An 18700-nucleotide genomic window follows, 5' to 3' on the forward strand; every position below is an offset into this window, starting at 1 on the left:
TGTGTTTTATCTGCTGGTCTGTGACAGAATAGCGATTGATTAGATTTGATGGAAAAGCTGGAAAGTATATTGAATATGAATTAAAATTCTAGCTATGTGTAAAATCACTCATTCAGCGACCATTCGTAGTTGCCATAGCCTAAATGAGTGGTACTTATAACTGGTTCTCAAAGTTCTGACCGTTACACCACACCTACTGTCAGGTACTTGGCAACCACCTTGCACTTGTGATAGTTAGGGTGCCCTGAAGTTTTGTGATTGCTATTTGTAATGTTCTGCTCTGGCTTTACATAACTAAAGTCAAAGCCAATGAGCAAATGGAGGCCGGGGGGCCAGCGCCACACTCTCTCTCCCCAGGCTACTCTTCACTCACATGGCACTGACCTTGTTTCTAACTTCTTCACTCACGCCCAGCCTGAATGGGACTTCCAGGGCCTCCCCCATCCTCTGAGCACCCCCCACAGTCCTTACCTGGAACGGCTTCCCGCTTAACCTACATCTTGGGGTTATAGTGGCAACTGTGATTGTCATCACATAATGTCATCATGTGACACTTTATGACCTAATTGCTTAACAACAGCAGTCTTCATCCCGGTTGCCATAATAAACCAAGGACTATTTGTACTACAAATCAGTTGTTGGATTATTTTCATTCAATACTGCTAGCCGGACTAAATAAGATAATATGCATCTTTCTTACTTATGTATGATGTTCTAAAGACAGCCTGCTGTCTTTAAAAAAAACCCACAGCTTTCCAGTTTTAATATAAGGTTTGACTTATAGAGTGCATTCTTGCCTTTACAAAAATAAGAATCATGCTATATTTTGAGTCCTCCACATTCCTTTTGTTGGGAACAGAATGATAGTAATGTTCAAAATAGTACAAATTAACCTATGGTATTATATTTTATAAATAATTGCAATGGGGACAAAAATAACTTTAATTTGTTAATTGTAATAAAATAATAGAATTTGGCCACAATCCTAGAATAAATGTTTTATCTTTGCAGGACAAAGTGGAGTTGCTTTTAATTAAAAATGCCTAACAGTAAAAGCAAATCTCGGCATAGACACAAAGTTAGTCAAGAAACTGGCCGGCGTGAATTAGTCTCCAGATCCTTGCAAAGTGCTCAACATTGTCTGGAGGATCGTGACTTTGGAACTGCATATGCTCACTATCTCTTGGTATTAAACATAGCTCCTGAATTTAAAAATGATGTCAAGGTGAGAAATTTTCTGCTTATTTTTTCCCTATCCTAAATAAATGTGTGAACCACATGTATACTACACTGGACATGGTATGTAATTTATTCATTATTTATTTATTTAGAAAATTTATATAGGCACTTATATAGCCTCTTACAAACAGAAAAAAATAAATATAAGAAACAATAAACACTTAAAAAACAATATGCTTCCCCACTCTAGATGTGACCGGCAAGACCAGTCCCTCAGATAACCTGGTCCCAAGCCATGAAGGGCTTTAAGGGCAATCAGCACCTTGAATTGCTCCCAGAAGCAAATTGGCAACTAGTGCAGCTCCCGTTGGAGAGGTGACACTTGCACACCGAGGTCTGAATAAAACCATGCAGGCCGCTGCATTTTGAACCAACTGGAACTTCCGGATGCTTTTCAGGGGCAGCCCCATGTAGAGTGCATTGCAATAGTCAAGATGGGAGGTGACTAGGGCATGAGTGAATGTGGGTAGGGATTGTCGATTCAGGAAAGGGCATAACTGGTTCACAACCCACAGCTTCGCATTTATTTGCTTATTTATTGGAAACATAATGAATAATCTCTAAATTTTTGAACAATGTTTTTGTTTTTTTAGGAAGCATTTCAGTTTACCCTTTTTAAATGGGCAGAAGAGCTGGATTCTCTTTCACGAATTCAAGATTTATTTGATTGCTATGAGCATGCCCTGGAATTATATCCTAATGATGAAGTTATATATAACAGTATGGGGGAACATCTTTTCAGGTGTGAAGTTATACTTAATTAGCCATAATTTGACTAAATATTCTAATGCACATAAAGCTTCTGAGTCAAGGAACTTTAGTTTAAATATATTACAAAGTTATTAACTGAATAAGCATTCTTAATTCTACATGTGTAAGTATTTACAATCATTTGAGCCTGGCAGCTTCTCTTTTGTCTGTTAGCTCAGATTCATTAGAACAAACTCTAAATGCAAAGGTATCATTAATTATAATTTCTAGATTGCTGCTTCGTGTTTATTCTATTTTATGTTTAATTTTAAGATTCATCCTCATTACCATTTTGTGCATAGGCATCTTCTGTTTTTCCCAGGTTAATTTCCACAATGGAAATGGATAACTCTATTGCAGTAGTTTGTTGTCAACTCAGGTTTTCATAAGAGAAAACACTATATTTGGATTCAGTATTATTGAGATGATTTATCTTATAGATAGTCCTTGCTTAACATCCATAACAGACTAGCAACTGGTCATCAAGCAACATGGTAATTAAGTGAGTTATCACATGACTGTGATAGAGTTTCATCTCACTTCTGCGATGATTAAGTGAGTCACCATGTTCATTAAGCAAAACATCATGTGATTACAACTTGGATTTTACTGCTGGTTTCTCCAATGCCCCCTCTCCTTGTCGGAAGCTGATTTGTGAAGCACAAACAGGACCGCAGGATGCTTCAGTGATCATAAGCATCTTCTGGTTATGAAGCACTCAAATCTTGGATAATGTGACTGCAGGGACTCTAGTGGCCATAAGTGCAAGGATTAGTAATAAATTGACTTTTTTAGCACTGTTGTAACTTCAAACAATCGCTAAACAGGATATCATTACATAAGGACTAACTTGTAAGCACTTGAAGATTTATTTACACAGTACACGTGTCATTTGTTTATTTCTAACAGTAAACCATAATTATCATCTGCACTTTTCTATAATTTAAACTGCTATATATCTTCATATTACAAATATAGATTTTTCTCAAAATTCTGTTGTTCCAAAAATTAAACATTTGTGCTTTTATTGATAGTGTAATTTTTTTTCTGTTAGGTTGGGCTTTAAAGATGAAGCAGCTGCATATTTTCATAAAGCTGTGAAGTTAAACCCTGACTTTCCTGATGCAAAGGAGAACTTTTATCGGGTTGCCAACTGGGTGGTAGAACGGTGGCATTTCATTATGCTTAATGATTACAATAGAAATTTGCTGTATCAAAAAGCAATCCAGAAAGCTGTTCATTCAGGATATAGAAGCGTACTTGATATTGGAACAGGAACAGGAATTCTCAGGTTTGTTGAAACTTCGTGATACAAATATTGGCATGTTTATTTACAAAGTAATAATGACTAAGATTTAGTGACATATTTCAATGAGGCAAGTTCAATAAAAAATTGCCAGATGGCATTAACATGGCACTCCATTAGCATATTCCAAACAGATGCCAAGAGGCTTCAGCTATTATAGCCCTACAACCTTTGTAGCAAGATTGAATAACCATTGTTTCCTTACAGTTTTTTAACTATCCTGGCATTCTCATCTGTTACAAAGTATGAGAGTCTTTTTCCATAGCAAATAAAGTTGGGGAGGCTACAACTAAACAAGACCCATCATCATCCTAGTTTTATTTTGGTTTAAAATGGTGTTTGATACAACTAGCTTTTTTTTGTTTTAAAACGTTTAAGAAATTAATGATATTATTTCTTATTACCTGAACTTTATGCCCCCCCATATGCCCCAGGACTTTTAAAAATAAGTATCAAATATTTTATACAGAAATTACATTAAAGTTAAATTAGTAGTATTTTGTCTAACCCCAAAAAATATTATAATTTATATGGAATGTCTTCTGCTTTTTCAGTATGTTTGCTAAAAGGGCTGGAGCATCTCCTGTCTATGCTTGTGAATTGTCAAAGACCATGTATGAATTGGCTTATGAAGTGCTAGCTGCAAACAATTTGGATGGAGAAATCAAACTTCTTCACATGAAATCCTTTGGTATAGAAATTCCAAAGCACATACCTGAAAGGTTATATCTTATATTTTGTCTGCTATTTTGAATTAAATATGGTATTCATTACTAATGTTATGAATAATAATATTCATATTCTCCATAGCAAGAGCAAATATTGTATAATGTGTTATCCTTCTACTGAAATTGATTTTTTTTAAGTTTCAATCTTTTACTGATTTTATTGTAAACAATGTAATATTATACTATACAGTTGAAGTATGTTTACTCAGTAGCTGGTATACTGAATTCACAGTCACTTATTTTGAATTAAAATAAAATTATATAATTAAAATAAAATTATATAAAACCCAAATGGAAAAAGATACCTGTTTTCATCTTGCCTCCAATTCCAAATGTCTGCTGCTGTTTGGGAATTTTATATTAAAATACTAAGAAGTAATTTTTAGAGCAAGTTTATAAGAAGTAACTTCTTATTGAAGAAACTCACTAGCGAGATGATCACAGTTCAGTTGTATAAGAAAGGACTGTTAATGTCACATTATTAAATTTAAGCTTTATAGTTTTTAAGGCTTCTTGTTATAACTATTTTTTTATATTTAATAGAGTTTCCCTTGTTATCACCGAAACAGTAGATTCTGGATTATTTGGTGAGGGAATTGTAGAAAGCTTGATCCACGCTTGGGAACACTTACTTTTACCACCAAAGGTTAGTATCTTAGTATCTAAGGCCTGATAAGAAAAGATACCTTATTTTTATATTATAAAGTTCATGAAGTCTTCTGCCTGTTCAAAAATTTTGTTAATCTGAAAAGTTGTATTTGGGCATTTTTATACTCTGTAAGCTAAAATATAAGTATTGCTTCTTAATACATGAACAACAAATAAACCTTGTTACACAATTTTTAATGTATGTCTGTTTTACAGCCTAAGGATGGTAGAGATGATTCTAAAAACTATGGTAGAGTTATTCCAGCAGGAGCTACTATGTGGGGCATGGCAGTGGAATGCAAAGAGATACGTAGACATCATAGGTATATTTTTTACTGTTACAAAAAAAAATATCTTTAATTTTTAGACAAAAAAACAGAAAATGCCTTACTTTTAAAGCAAAGAATTTTGTCTCTGTTCTTTTTTCATTAACTTTATTATGAAGAATTTTAAAAGCATGTTAATAAGCATGGCAAAATATTAATCATAAAAATGCTGATGACAAGTTTATACTGGACTGATACTCATAAAACCCAATTCCCTCATTCTACATCATAGAAAAATCATGTATTTTCTAGGCTGATAATTATATAATTTATATTTTTCACCCTTTCATTAGCAAAGGTTCTTTGTATAAGTTATGTACTAAATAAAGCAGTGTAAATAATAAATTCTTCCAAATCAGATAATGTATATATTTATGTATAAAAGCAGTGAGACCAAGGCTGTAGTACAGCCTCAGTCATGGAAATTCACTGGGTGAGTTGGGCCAGCCACTCTCTCTAGCACAGTGTTTCTCAACCTTGACAATTTTAAGGCATGTGGACTTCAACTCCCAGAATTCCACAGCCAGCATTGCTGGCTGTGGAATTCTGGGAGTTGAAGTCCACATGCCTTAAAATTGTCAAGGTTGAGAAACACTGCCTAGCACATGTATTTCCCAGGATTGTTGGAGTCAAGGGAAATAGTAGGCTAGAGACTGCCTTGGCTTCTGAATAAAAGGGAGGATATAAATCTAACAAATAAATATACACATGCATTAATATATTCCGGGAAAGCCTTGTATTGTAGTTATTTTCACTACATTCACAAGATTGATAAAAATACAGTCTGCTGTTAAAAAGATAGGTGAGGAATCAAGACCAGCAGGACCTCCTCTTTAAAACATACTTTGCTATAATGACATAACACTAAGCGTTTTATAAGATGATTACACTTTTCCTCTTTCTCTGTGTCTTAATTGTATGACCACTCAAACTCTTTAAGATTTATGATGTATAAATTAAAGTAACATTTTTTTTTCAAAATTGTAAAAACATACTGAATGCCATTGGTTTACAGTGTATTAAGGGGTTCAAGTTACAAATTATGCTACTTGAAAATAATGGGCGGAAAATGGAAGGCTAAAGAAAATGATCTGTTTCAACTCCAATTAAATACTGTATATTCCTAAAAATCATGATTAGATTTGCACAAGAGATTGAAATCCTATCCTATCCTAGATAGGGAGATTTCACTATAAATCACATGGGAAAGTATGTGTTTCCTTCCCCCCCCCCCAACTTCTGGAATCCACTCCCATCAGCCATATTTAAGTAAAGCTAACCTAAATCAGATTTCTTCAATAAACAATAGGCTTGAGGGGAAAAGATACTTTATCCTTACTGTAAATGTTATCTTCCCTTTAAGTTCAAACAGTAGTACTAACCTCCAGCTTTTCAGCTATCAAAACTTTCAAATGAGACTTTTTAATATGCAAAACACCATATCTAATTGGAAAATAAATTATAATAAAAGAAAATATGCTTGAATTTATCTAGTCAACTCTAATTTTTATTATTTCCTTTTCTCAGAGCGGAGGTAAAAGAAATTGCTGGTGTCTGTTTGCCAGAAACCCTGAAGTTTTGCAGTCCAACATCTGCTTCTCTAAACTCCAGTGAAACCCTTGAACCTTACACTACTGAAAAACTCGGCAGAATACCTGGTGGTTATAAAGCTCTTACAGAAATTTTTCAAGTTCTGACAGTCAATTTTAATAATTTGCAGGTAATTTACTGGCACAAGAAAAAACTAATAATTACTAGTTATTATTGTAGAACTGAAAAATGAATTTCATTAGGATAATACCCTTATTCCATACAATATTTTAACATTTAGCCAAATGTCACATTTGTATATTAAATATTTATTAGCATTGCATGCATGTTTTAGATCAGAGGTCCCCAACCTTTTGGGCACCAGTGTCCGGTTATGTGGAGAGAGGTTTTTTCACGGACCGGAGGGTGCGTGGTTTTGTATGTTGCTTGCATCTGATGGATGGGGCTTTGCTTGTTTGTGCAGCCTGGACCGGGGGTTGGGGACCCTTGTTTTAGATGCATGACTAATATGTAAAATTTTACTGACCTTCACCCAATTGGTTGTCCTAATCTTGTAGAATCTATTTGTCAGCTATCACAATGGCATTTTTTCTGTGCATGCAACTACTGTTACCTATTGACATTAATATGTATGAATGATATTGTTACATTGCTTAAACAAAAGAGATTACTTACTGAAGTCAGTTTCTATATTTAAGGCAGAATTTAACCAAAGTAAAATTGTGAAATAAAAATTTAAGCTTAATCAACAACATAATTTGGGAATAGAGAAACAGGGAGGTAGAAACACCTGAAAAATAAAGTAATGGAAGATTTCTACAGGTCATTGTATATTAGAAAGATAAATTAATTTGGAAGATAGCTCAAACAATTGTACCAAGTCATTTATTTCTTTGAAGGAAAAAAATATATAAAGTAACTATCATTGCATCTAATCTGTGAGCAAATTATATGCCTTAAAAGAAGATGAATGTTTTTTCTGTCATAAGCAAGGTTTTTATTTCTTAGCCATAAAGGCAAAATCTTAATATGTAACTCTTCTATACAGTTAATAGTTTGAAGCAGTATGTTTAAATGGGAATCATAATGTTCTTTTTTTCCCACCCTGGTTGAAGACAGCCAATTATTGGCATATGCAAATTATATTTGGGAATCCAGATATTACTGTATAGTCAATCTAATCAGTCAATAATATAGTCAGTCAATATTATTATCACTGAGTTGTTGCAGCCTTCTTCACCAATTGCAATATCTTTAATCTAGTAGCACAATTCTTAGGCTGTGCAGAATTCACAGATCAATATATTTGTTTTATTTGTAGACATTCAGCTGGTTATGATATTCTAGCAAGAAATAAAAGTGACATTTTCTGATGTCTCCATAAACATATCTATGTTGTTTTTGGGTGAACAATCCAGAAATATTTGGCTGCTAACTTCTTAGGAAATATTCCTGTGAATTACAGTCTAGCCTACAGCTTTAATTTTTCTTGTTGGTCATAAGCAAGGTCAACTCTGCAAAACTTTTACAAATCAGCCAAGGCTGGTTAGAGATTACTATGTAGCTGCACTCTAGGTATAGCTGTATACTCCTTGGGAAAATCTGGATCAGTGTATCTACAATATTCGAAGAATGTGAGCAAGAATTATTTACATTTCTTTAAAAATTATTTCATTATATATTGTACCTGACTTATTACTATTTATCTACTTTTTTGTAATAAATTCTATATTTGAGCAGTTTTTAAAAGCAAATATTTAATAAATTACATTTTGGGGTAGAAAGTGATTAACAGTGAACTGTAACTTACCATCATATTTTTCTTTTATACTTGACCAGGAGCTAAAAAATTTGTCGATTAGTAAGCCATCCAAGATGAATATACCCATTATTAAAGACGGAATACTAGATGCTGTTGTAGTCTGGTTTACACTGCAGCTTGATGATGAACTTACTCTTTCTACAAGTCCAAATGTGGACACCTGTTGGGAGCAAGCAGTCTATCCTGTACAAAGTCTCCTTGGTATGTCTTTCATTCTATTGAAACAAAAGTGAATTTTTTTTGTTAAAATGGAAAAAAAATGAAATTAATCATATAAAAGTACAGATTTATAGATAAAAATGTCATTTGATTACATGAACTTGTAAAAATAAAGATAGGAGGTTCTTTCTGAGATCCATACAGTACCTACCCTGTTAGCATTTTAAAGAGCCATGTTCTTCCAGGGTGGTTGGTGCTCTATTTGTTGGATGTCAATTATTGGGGCTTTGAGGGTTTTCCAGGTTCACCATTTTGCTCTGCTTTCTCTTCTTTGAATCTATTCTATTCCTTATTTGACTAATGCCATTTTTTATTGTTTTGATGTATTGTGCGCAGTCAGCATTTTTGGGAGTTATGAGACATCAAATTAGTCAAAGAAATAAAGGTTGCACAAGCTTTGGGGCAGTAGTGTATATCTCTGTCTTAATGTTACACACATGCGCACATACAAGTGTATTTTATCACATAGACATAACTTTCAAGAAGAACAGTGAAAAGTCAAAGGTTATGGAGATTGTGCCAAATTTTAGATATTCTCATCCTTGAAACAATAAAAAGAAAGAGAGTCCAACAAGGTTCTATTTTCTAGTGAAAGAATATGTTTTTCTTTTGGCTTTTTCCCCAACCAAAGGAACCAAAATACTGGAATAAAAGGAAAATGATTTAATTTATAATTGCCTGTTAGTAATTTAAATAATCTAGACTTTACCTTTGACTATTATTCTCTTATTTTGTTTTGAAGATATTATCTAACTTCAAAGGATTAAAACCTCCAAGAAAAGATTATGCTTACTGTATAAAAGAGAATAAATCTTCTCCCTGAGAGTTAGGGGATAGGTAAAACTAAATCTAGCTTCTGCCTATTATTCTTGATCAGGTCAGTTGTTGAGGCGCCTTGCACATATAGCTGATATATTCAATTCTCTTCTCTCTCCAGAGACACTGCACATAGGGAACCTGATTTATTAATTATTAACCTATAAATACACAATTACGGTAATAATTTAATAATTATTAACCTATAATACACAATTTTATTCTTTAAACAAAAAGAAAAAAAGTATTGAAGAACTCCACCGTGGAAAATACTGAACTTGTCAAAGTTCACCTATTTGGGTAAAACTAAATCATACCTGGAGATCCAAGAAATCAGAATACATATTGCAGAAAATTAGGAAGCCATATCTAAAAGAACTTCAGAACTAATCATAAATATCCCTAATTATAGAGCTTTAGGTTTCTTGCACTTAAGGTTTATTTCCTGTCTTACTTAACAACTTAGCCAACTGTTTTGAGTTGGCTAGCTCGTTTCCATTTTCTTCCTGTGACTTGGATTTAGTTAAATTTTATTGTTGTTTTCCATTCATCACACTACATCTCTTAATAAGATTTGCTTTTACAGAAGTAAATTAGTGATATTTCTTTATCTAATAAGTGAAATTTATAGATTTAGAATGGGTTTAGTAAAAGCAATCATAATGCTTTGTTTCATTAGGACTCAAGAGATAGTAATGAAGCATTTGGAAAGACTGAGAGATAGAAATAAACAACATTGAGAAAAGCGAAACCTAAATCTTGTAGCTGGAACTTTATAATCTGTTTTCATTCATAACTAGAGTTAGTCATAGCTTAGTTATTTGTGATTTTTAGTCAGCAAAAAAAGAGTTATGATTATTTGTTTTATTCCTATTTACACTGCCCGACTGCCAACAACTTTGGGTGGTTCACATAAGCATGTGACTATAAAATAATAAAACCACAGCAATAAAATAGTGAACTCAGAGATGACAAAACCCGGAAAGCAGCAAAGCACACACCCATTCTTACACCCAACTAGCTAAAGGCCTGAGCAAACAATCAGGTCTTCCACTCAGTTGGAAGCCACCCAGATCTGACAGTAAACATACTTGCATCCAAACTCAAGAAAACATACTTAGGAATATATTGTTAATTTCTAACAGTATGTGTATACAAATCAATCAAGTGAAGCACTTTAAGGACCCATTCCCTGAAACAGCTTCAGCCATTGCAAACTTGGTGCAGCTGTTTTGAGGCCTTCCCACAATCGTCTGGATTATACCTCAGCAGGAGGTTAGTACAGACCTAACCTCTAATCTCCGTAGCTTTCTATAATGGAATATTTAATAAATATAATACTCTTTGTGCTTTCTCCATTTCTTGAAGAATTAAATTGAAATTTGGATTATGGGAATTTGGTGGTTATCTTGGATAAAGACTGAAATGCAAATTCCACAAAAAGAGTGGGATTATGTAGCTAAGTAAAATACCTGTTTAAATGCCTGTCTTATCCCATTTTTCACCTTCCCTTTTATCATTTTAAACTATTTCATTAAAATTAAAATACGATTTTGAAGTAATTTTTACACAAATACTGAATGCCTGATTCAACTAGGCCTTTTTGTTTCCAATACTATCTTAGTTTGAACATCACTGCAAATTACACACTTAGTAATGGATTATTACTAAGTACACTATTGTTTAAAAATAACTATTTGTGGCTCAATATTATATAAATACACACAAGCAATGGCTAAAATAAAATATTTGCATAGTGCAACATGTAGATCTGTTTATCGTAAGCTGCTTGACATGTGTTGTCGAACTGCATTAAGGTTTACAGATGAATTATTCTCCAACAACTGGAAAACAATTATTTAAATCAGGACTTTTCAACCAGTGGTACAGTTTTCAACCAGTGGTACATTGGCACCTGGCAGGTGGTACGCGACCATCCTAAAAAAGTAGCGGGGGAGGGGAATGAGCTGAACAGGTGGCAGCACCGCACAAGCCTGAGCGAGCACAAGCCTGAGCGAGAGATGGCTGGAGCTGCAGGAATGTCAGGGCTCAGCAGAAGCACCAGGATCAGTGCCAGGCTCCAGCTGGAGCTCGGCGCTGATCCTGGCGCTTCTGCTGAGCCCAGAAGAAGCGCCGATCAGCTGGAATGTTGCAGCCTCTCCAGGTCTTGTGATTTACATTCAGATGCTTGGCAATTGATTCATATTTATGACGGTCAGTGTCCCAGGGTCATGTGAAGTGACCAAAACCTGCTGCAACCACCCAGCAGATGGGGGGGAATAAAAACCAAACACCCCCCACCCCGCTGCCAATCCTCAACAGAAATGCTCACAACAATGAAAACCTCGGACAGGAGGAAGAGCGCAGCTGGGTGGGCAGGCAGGTGTCTTGCCCGGCTGTGGCTTGGGGGGCACTTTTTTCAGTGTCATTGTAACTTCGAACAGTCACTAAGCGAACTGTTGTAAGTTGAGGACTACCTGTACTTCATCACTTTTTTCCTTTTGGGGGGGTCAAGTTTTTGACCCCTTGCTAGGCGACTGGTGGTACTCGGATGTTGCCATATCCTAAAAGTGGTACAATGGGTGAAAAGGTTGAAAAGCCCTGATTTAAATATTAAATATTTTTCAAAATGCATTTTAATAGCATTAGTTTGTATTTCAATTGTCATTTCTTTATGGTTTACAGATCATTCTGTGAAATCCGGAGATGGTGTTGCAATGGAAATATGCTGCCAGGACTGCTATCTAAGGATTCAAAAAATTTCCGTTAAGACTTCAGGATATGGAACGGATGTTGAAAGAAACTTGAGGGAGAAGACCAGTGAAGCTGAACTCTGCAGTGCTCTAGCCAGTCTTCAGACAGCAAGCACCCTGGAAAATGTCGGCCAAGAATGTATGCTAGAATCCACTGAAATTGCTTTATTAAATAATCTGCAGTATCATGAATCCTTTAAGATTGCAATAGGAAAAGTATTGTCATCGTTAAGTCACCAACATTCAATGGATGTTGTTGGTCACCATGAGCTTGAAAAGAACCAGATCAAACATTCTATAACTGTTGATCCTCTGTATATATTGGATGTATCAGAAGGCTTTTCAATTTTGCCAGTAATTGCAGGTAAATTTGGAGCAGTTAAAGCATACAGCTCTGTTGAAAAAGAAGAACACCAAGTAGCTCTCAGTTTGATTTCAGAAGTCAACCAATTTCCCAGAGAAACATTAGAGTTTTGGCTTAGTCATCTACAAGATGAAAACAAGGTACTACAAAGACCTAAATCTGACAAATTATGGAGTATTATAATTCTGGATGTCATAGAAACTTCTGGTTTAATTCAGCAGGATGTGATGGAAAAAGCTGCAATATCTAGGTAATGTAAGAAACAAGTTTCTTGGATTTTATTGCACCAATCAAGTTATATGACAAATATACTTATCAATAGGTTAATATTTGATTACATTTTACAATTTAGAGACCAAGTCCATCACAGACTGGTCAGCTTACAAATGTAAAAGCAAGAAATAGTATTAAAAGAACAAAGATCTTAATTGTCTGGGGAGAAAAATATTCATAGCAAATAAAAACCCTGCAGAGGCTTAATACTCAACCTTTCCCAAGGCCTGGGAGAATAGCCAGGTTTTCAGCACCTTTTAGAACATCCCTGGGATGGGAGTCATACATCTAGCTTTTCCAGAAGACAGGTGCTGCAACAAACAAAGAATACTTCCTAAGTACCACTAGATAATATGTTTAATTAAAGAGACTTGAGATGTGCCCATCCTGTCTAGTTTTACATTTTTAAAATAATGAATTTGCTGTTGTGTTTTTCAGTGTTGCAGAATTACATGGTCACATCAGAATCAAAAGTTGGGGTTTTAATGCCCAGTCAATGCATTTTGCTTAATTCATGCTACATATTTTCACCTAAATTAATGTTTAACAGTTTTAATTATTTCAACATCATTGTTTTTCAATCTTAAAGTCTACTATTTGGAGTCAAATGCAGAATGTATAAAGAACAATTGACCCTGTTGGACCTGAGGAAGTGGACAGGATCCTCCAGGTGGTCAGTGCCACCACCTGTCAGATCCTTGTCCCTCCCGGATAGTGGAAGCCTTCAGGATGGTGACTAGCAGGTTGGTCCAGGCAGTGATTAACACATCACTGGAGGAGGGGACATTTCCAGGGACTTTTAAGGAGGCCCTGGTTCACCCCCTTTTAAAAACCATTACTGGATCCCTCCTGCCTGGACAACTTTCATCCAGTTTCCAACTTCCCCGTTTTTAGGGAAGGTTGTGAAAAAGGTAATGGCCTGGCAACTTCAGAGGATGGATGAAACTTGGACTCCTTCAAGTTAGGATTCAGGACTGTTTATGGGACAGAAACTGCATTGGTCACACTTGATGATGATATCTGGTAAGAGTGAGATGGAGTAGTGCAACCATTCTCACTCTCCTTGACCTCTCAGCAGCCTTTGATATCATTGACCAAGGTATCCTTTGGGGCCAGATAGGGGGGCTGGGACTGGGCTGCACAGTTTTGTGCTGTTTAGGCTTCTTTGTCCAAACCAGTCTCAAGTGGAGGTGGTTGGATCTCTTAACAACAAATTTCACCTACACCCCCCCCCCGATGCTCCCCATCTTTTAATTGGGCCATTGTATTCTGGATTTTATATTAACTTAATTTGTTTTTAGTTTTATGATTGTAGGCTGTCAGAATTACTTTGAAGTAAGATGGGCAGCCTATAAATTTTATAAAGAAATAAAATCTGAGAATTTGTTTTCAGTATAACAACTAAGCTGCCATTTTTACACATTAAAATGTGTACTTACCTTTACCAATTTTCTGTTTCAGTATATTTAATATTTAGAAATATAAAAAACTAATATGCTGATGCTATTGTTAAACAACTGAAAAGTTGAAATATTTATTAGACTCTATACATTTTTATATTTAGGTGTTTGCTTCACTCTGGAGGAAAGATATTCCCACACCATGTGAAAATATATGGAATGCTTGTAGAATCCAATTTATTATTACTTGAGTCTGCTGTTCAAGGGACAGATCCCACACTTGGTTTCAACATAGCACCTTTTATCAACCAATTCAAGGTTTGAAACAATTTATATTTTTCTATATTCAGATAATCCTTCAAATATTGAGAAGCCAGAAAAAAGTTTTTAAAGACAAATCAATTCTGTGTGATCCCATTCGTATCCAGAATTTGCAAAGCTGCTTATTGAAAAATTAGAAAATAGATTAAAGAAAATAATGGAGACTTAATGGGCATGTATATGTTAAAAGTCTTCTAATGTTTTGTTATACAGTCTTCAAGCATACAATGATATGATAATTCAATAGAAGTACAATTTATGAGAAGCTAATGTAAATATGGTTAGTTTCAATAGTTTTGTTTTTTTTCAAAATTAAACTGGCCACCTGCTTTCATCTCCTGTTGGTAACTAATGCTGTTTGTTTACTTTTTTATTTATTATTCAAATTTATACCACTCCATACATTCCTGCCATTAAAACTTGATCATCTTTAATTCTATACTATTTTGATTGGAATAACTTGGAATCCTGAATTCTGTCAATAAAGTAGTACAATTTGCAGTTATTTTGCCACTATCAATATTGACACAGGGACATATTTACATAGTATAGGTTTAACACCAACAGTTTTATCCACACAAATTCTTAAGACTTAGAAATATGCATAAATGTCAGGATGGAACATAGATGGAAGATTTTGTTGTATGTTGTATTGTACTTCGTACAGAATCTTAAAACTTTCTGTTTCAGGTACCTATCCGCATTTTTTTGGATCTCTCCACACTCCCATATGTACCTTTAAGCAACTCAGTAGAACTTCTGCGAGTGGATGTCATGAATCCCCACTTGAATAACAGCAGTACTGAAGTTGAGGTAAGTCTACAGAATAGATATCCAAAAATTTATACAGCTTGATTGCTTTCTTGTTTATTTATTCTCAAATTTATATAGCTGCCCATCTCACAAATCAAATGACTCAACAAAGCATGCAACAATATTAAAAAAAAAATAGTTTCCAAGTAACTATTATTATTACTAAAACATTAAAAATGATAAAACACAGCAAAAAATGGCCCCAGATGTTAATAATAATAGAACCACCTCATTAGTTTGCCAAAATTAATTTGTAGAGTTTACTTACTTAGATCAGATTTATGCAAAATGCATACGTATTTATAGAAAAAAATCAATTTTAGAAGAAGCAGCTTTTAGTTTGAGTCCAACATCTTGCTTGTTGCTGGAATCCAAATTAAAATAGTCCAAATATATAGCTAATAACACTCTATTTTAATGTATTCAATGGAGTTTACCATTTGTCTGAGTGAATGAGTTGAACTGGCCATATTGTTATCCCTCTTTAAGATTTAGCGTGGCCAACTACATTAGTTCATGGGATTTAGTTCTAGTTTCCTGATCTACATTATTCTTCTATGAATAAGTTCCAGTTTCTCTGAATAGTTCTTAAAGTTGGACACAATATTTGATATGGGCTTGACCTGAATAAAATAGAATAAAATTATTACTTCTAATGATTTGGAAGTTTACTGATACAGCCTAAAATTGTATTGTCTGCCTCAGTCAGTTTGCAATCAACTATTATGCCAAAATATTTTTTTCCCCAATAATTATTATGCCAGATATCCATCATCCTGTATCTATGTTTGGATTTGTTTCCTCTGAATTTTCTGTTTCTGCTGACATTCTTTCATTCTGTTAATTTGACCTCATTTTTTTAAACACATCAAGATTGTTTTGAATTTTGTATTCTAGGGCAGGGCTTTTCAACCTTTTCACCTATTGTACCACTTTTAGGATATGGCAACATCCGAGTACCACCAGTCGCCTAGCAAGGTGTCAAAAACTTGACCCCCCCCAAAGGAAAAAAGTGATGAAGTACAGGTAGTCCTCAACTTACAACAGTTCGCTTAGTGACTGTTCGAAGTTACAATGACACTGAAAAAAGTGCCCCCCAAGCCACAGCCGAGCAAGACACCTGCCTGCCCACCCAGCTGCGCTCTTCCTCCTGTCCGAGGTTTTCATTGTTGTGAGCATTTCTGTTGAGGATTGGCAGCGGGGATGGGGTGGGGGGGTGTTTGGTTTTTATTCCCCCCCATCTGCTGGGTGGTTGCAGCAGGTTTTGGTCACTTCACATGACCCTGGGACACTGACCGTCATAAATATGAATCAATTGCCAAGCATCTGAATGTAAATCACAAGACCTGGAGAGGCTGCAACATTCCAGCTGATCGGTGCTTCTTCTGGGCTCAGCAGAAGCTCCAGGATCAGCACTGAGCTCCAGCTGGAGCCTGGTGCTTCTGCTGAGCCCTGACATTCCTGCAGCTCCAGCCATCTCTCGCTCAGGCTTGTGCGGTGCTGTCACCTGTTCAGCTCATTTCCCTCCCCCGCTACCACTTTTTTAGGATGGTCGCGTACCACCTGCCAGGTGCCAATATACCACAGGTGGTACCCGTACCACTGGTTGAAAAGTCCTGTTCTAGGGTATTATTCGTCACACCCAATTCAATAAGTGTTTTTCCACCTTTTTATCCAAAATCATTAATGAACTTTGGCTCTGTATTTCCTCCTTCAGAAGCATCTGTAACAAGCTATAAAAATGGCAAAATGACATGCACTTGTGCACATTATATACTTCTTTAGGGAATCATGCTCAATTTAATTTTATATAAAAAAAAGTTTACTGCTGAACAGTAATTTCACACCTATTAATTTTATAGGTGGAGATTTGTAAATCGGGTCAAGTGACTGGTATTCCATTTTGGTATCATGTATATCTGGATAACGATATTGTTTTGGATACATCAAGCAAGTCATCTCACTGGAAACAAGCGGCCATTGTGCTTGATAAACCCATTCAGGTTCAAAAAGGAGAAAAGGTTATTCTAAGTATTCAGTATTACAAAAGCAACATCAGTGTGGTAGTAAAACAGTAAAATATAAATAGCTTTTCTTAATTAGTTTTGAATGTCTAAATTCCAAATTTATGTTATATAATATAGTAATCTATGCAAAGTGTTGATTTTAAAATACTTGTTCAATTTGCAGAAGTTAATCTGTATAGAATATTTTATAATGTATAAAATGTTTCTCAATTACCAAAAAAATACTATGGACTTGAAGCATTGGTTTTTTTTTACATTGTAGAAAATTACTAAATAAAAAGTATAAAAATATAATTAAAATTCTACAATATGCCTGTTCTTTCTTACATTTGCAGATAACTAAAATAGTGAATTGACTGGCAAAGAAGGTAATACTGTTTTTTAGATCATTAGTCCTAAAAGATCTTGAAATGGTAATCATTAATTTTACAAGAGTGAAAATACAGTGCATTCAGAAAGTATTCAGACCTTCAGTTTTGTCAATTTTGTTATGCTGCAGCCTGATATTACAGTTGTTGAAATTCATTTTTCTCATTAATCTACACTTAGTATCCTATAATGAAAAAGTGAAAACAGAATTTTAGAAATGTCTGTAAATTTATTAAAAAGAAAAAAACTGAAATATCATATTGGCGTAAGTATTCAGATCCTTTGCAACAATACTTGAAATTTAGCTCAGATGCCTCCCATTTCTCATGTTTCTAAACTTGTTTGGAGTCAACCTGTGATAAATTAAATTGATTGGACATGATTTGGAAAGGCACACACCTCTCTATAGAAGGCTTCACAGCTGACAATGCATACTGTAGGAAAGCAAAAGCCATGAAATCAAAGGAACTGCCTGCAGAGCTCAGAGACAGGATTATTGCAAGGCACAGATCTGAGAAAGGCTACAATAAAATTTCTGCTGCACTGAAGGTTCCTAAGAGCATAGTGGCCTCCATAATTCTCAACTGGAAGAAGTTCGGCAGGACTCTTACAAGACCTGGTTGCCCAGTCAAACTGAGCAATCCAGGCAGAAGAGCTTTAGTAAGACAGGTGACCAAGAAACTGATGGTCACTCTGACTGAGCTCTAGAGAACCTGTGTGGATATGGGACAGAGGTCCAGGACAACCATCACTGCAGCCCTCCACCGATATGGGCTTTATGGCAGAGTGGCTAGACGGAAGCCTCTCCTCAGTGTAGATTAATGAGAAAAAAATGAATTTCAACAACTATAGAACCAGGAGGCAGTATAACAAAAAGTAAAGGGGGTCTGAATACTTTCTGAATGCACTGTACCTTGCCACAATATGATGTATAATGTTAAAATGATTCTAGTATAAGTCTTCATTTTTAGAGAA

The 18700-nt window shown here is 35.1% G+C and overlaps 1 protein-coding gene across 1 annotated transcript; it reads left to right on the plus strand.

Annotated features, from left to right (window-relative positions):
- Positions 1 to 1031: 1031 nt before the first annotated feature.
- Positions 1032 to 17543, plus strand: PRMT9 (protein arginine methyltransferase 9). The gene is made up of 12 exons (XM_015816449.1): positions 1032 to 1225; positions 1833 to 1981; positions 3044 to 3280; positions 3850 to 4017; positions 4567 to 4669; positions 4888 to 4994; positions 6525 to 6717; positions 8388 to 8571; positions 12091 to 12772; positions 14360 to 14513; positions 15207 to 15329; positions 17192 to 17543. The coding sequence occupies exons 1-12, from the start codon at positions 1040 to 1042 to the stop codon at positions 17405 to 17407; spliced, it is 2502 nt and encodes an 833-aa protein (XP_015671935.1). The 5' UTR covers positions 1032 to 1039; the 3' UTR covers positions 17408 to 17543.
- Positions 17544 to 18700: the final 1157 nt, after the last annotated feature.

Source organism: Protobothrops mucrosquamatus, unplaced genomic scaffold, assembly GCF_001527695.2.
Source record: "Protobothrops mucrosquamatus isolate PMUCROS unplaced genomic scaffold, P.Mucros_1.0 scaffold453, whole genome shotgun sequence".
NCBI classification, from domain to species: domain Eukaryota; kingdom Metazoa; phylum Chordata; class Lepidosauria; order Squamata; family Viperidae; genus Protobothrops; species Protobothrops mucrosquamatus.

Coding starts and splice junctions, on each gene's coding strand:
- PRMT9 (XM_015816449.1), top strand. CDS start 1,040: ATGCCTAACAGTAAAAGCAAATCTCGGCATAGACACAAAGTTAGTCAA. Junction 4,018..4,566: donor CCAAAGCACATACCTGAAAG/GTTATATCTTAT, acceptor TATATTTAATAG/AGTTTCCCTTGTTATCACCG. Junction 15,330..17,191: donor ACAGCAGTACTGAAGTTGAG/GTAAGTCTACAG, acceptor TTAATTTTATAG/GTGGAGATTTGTAAATCGGG.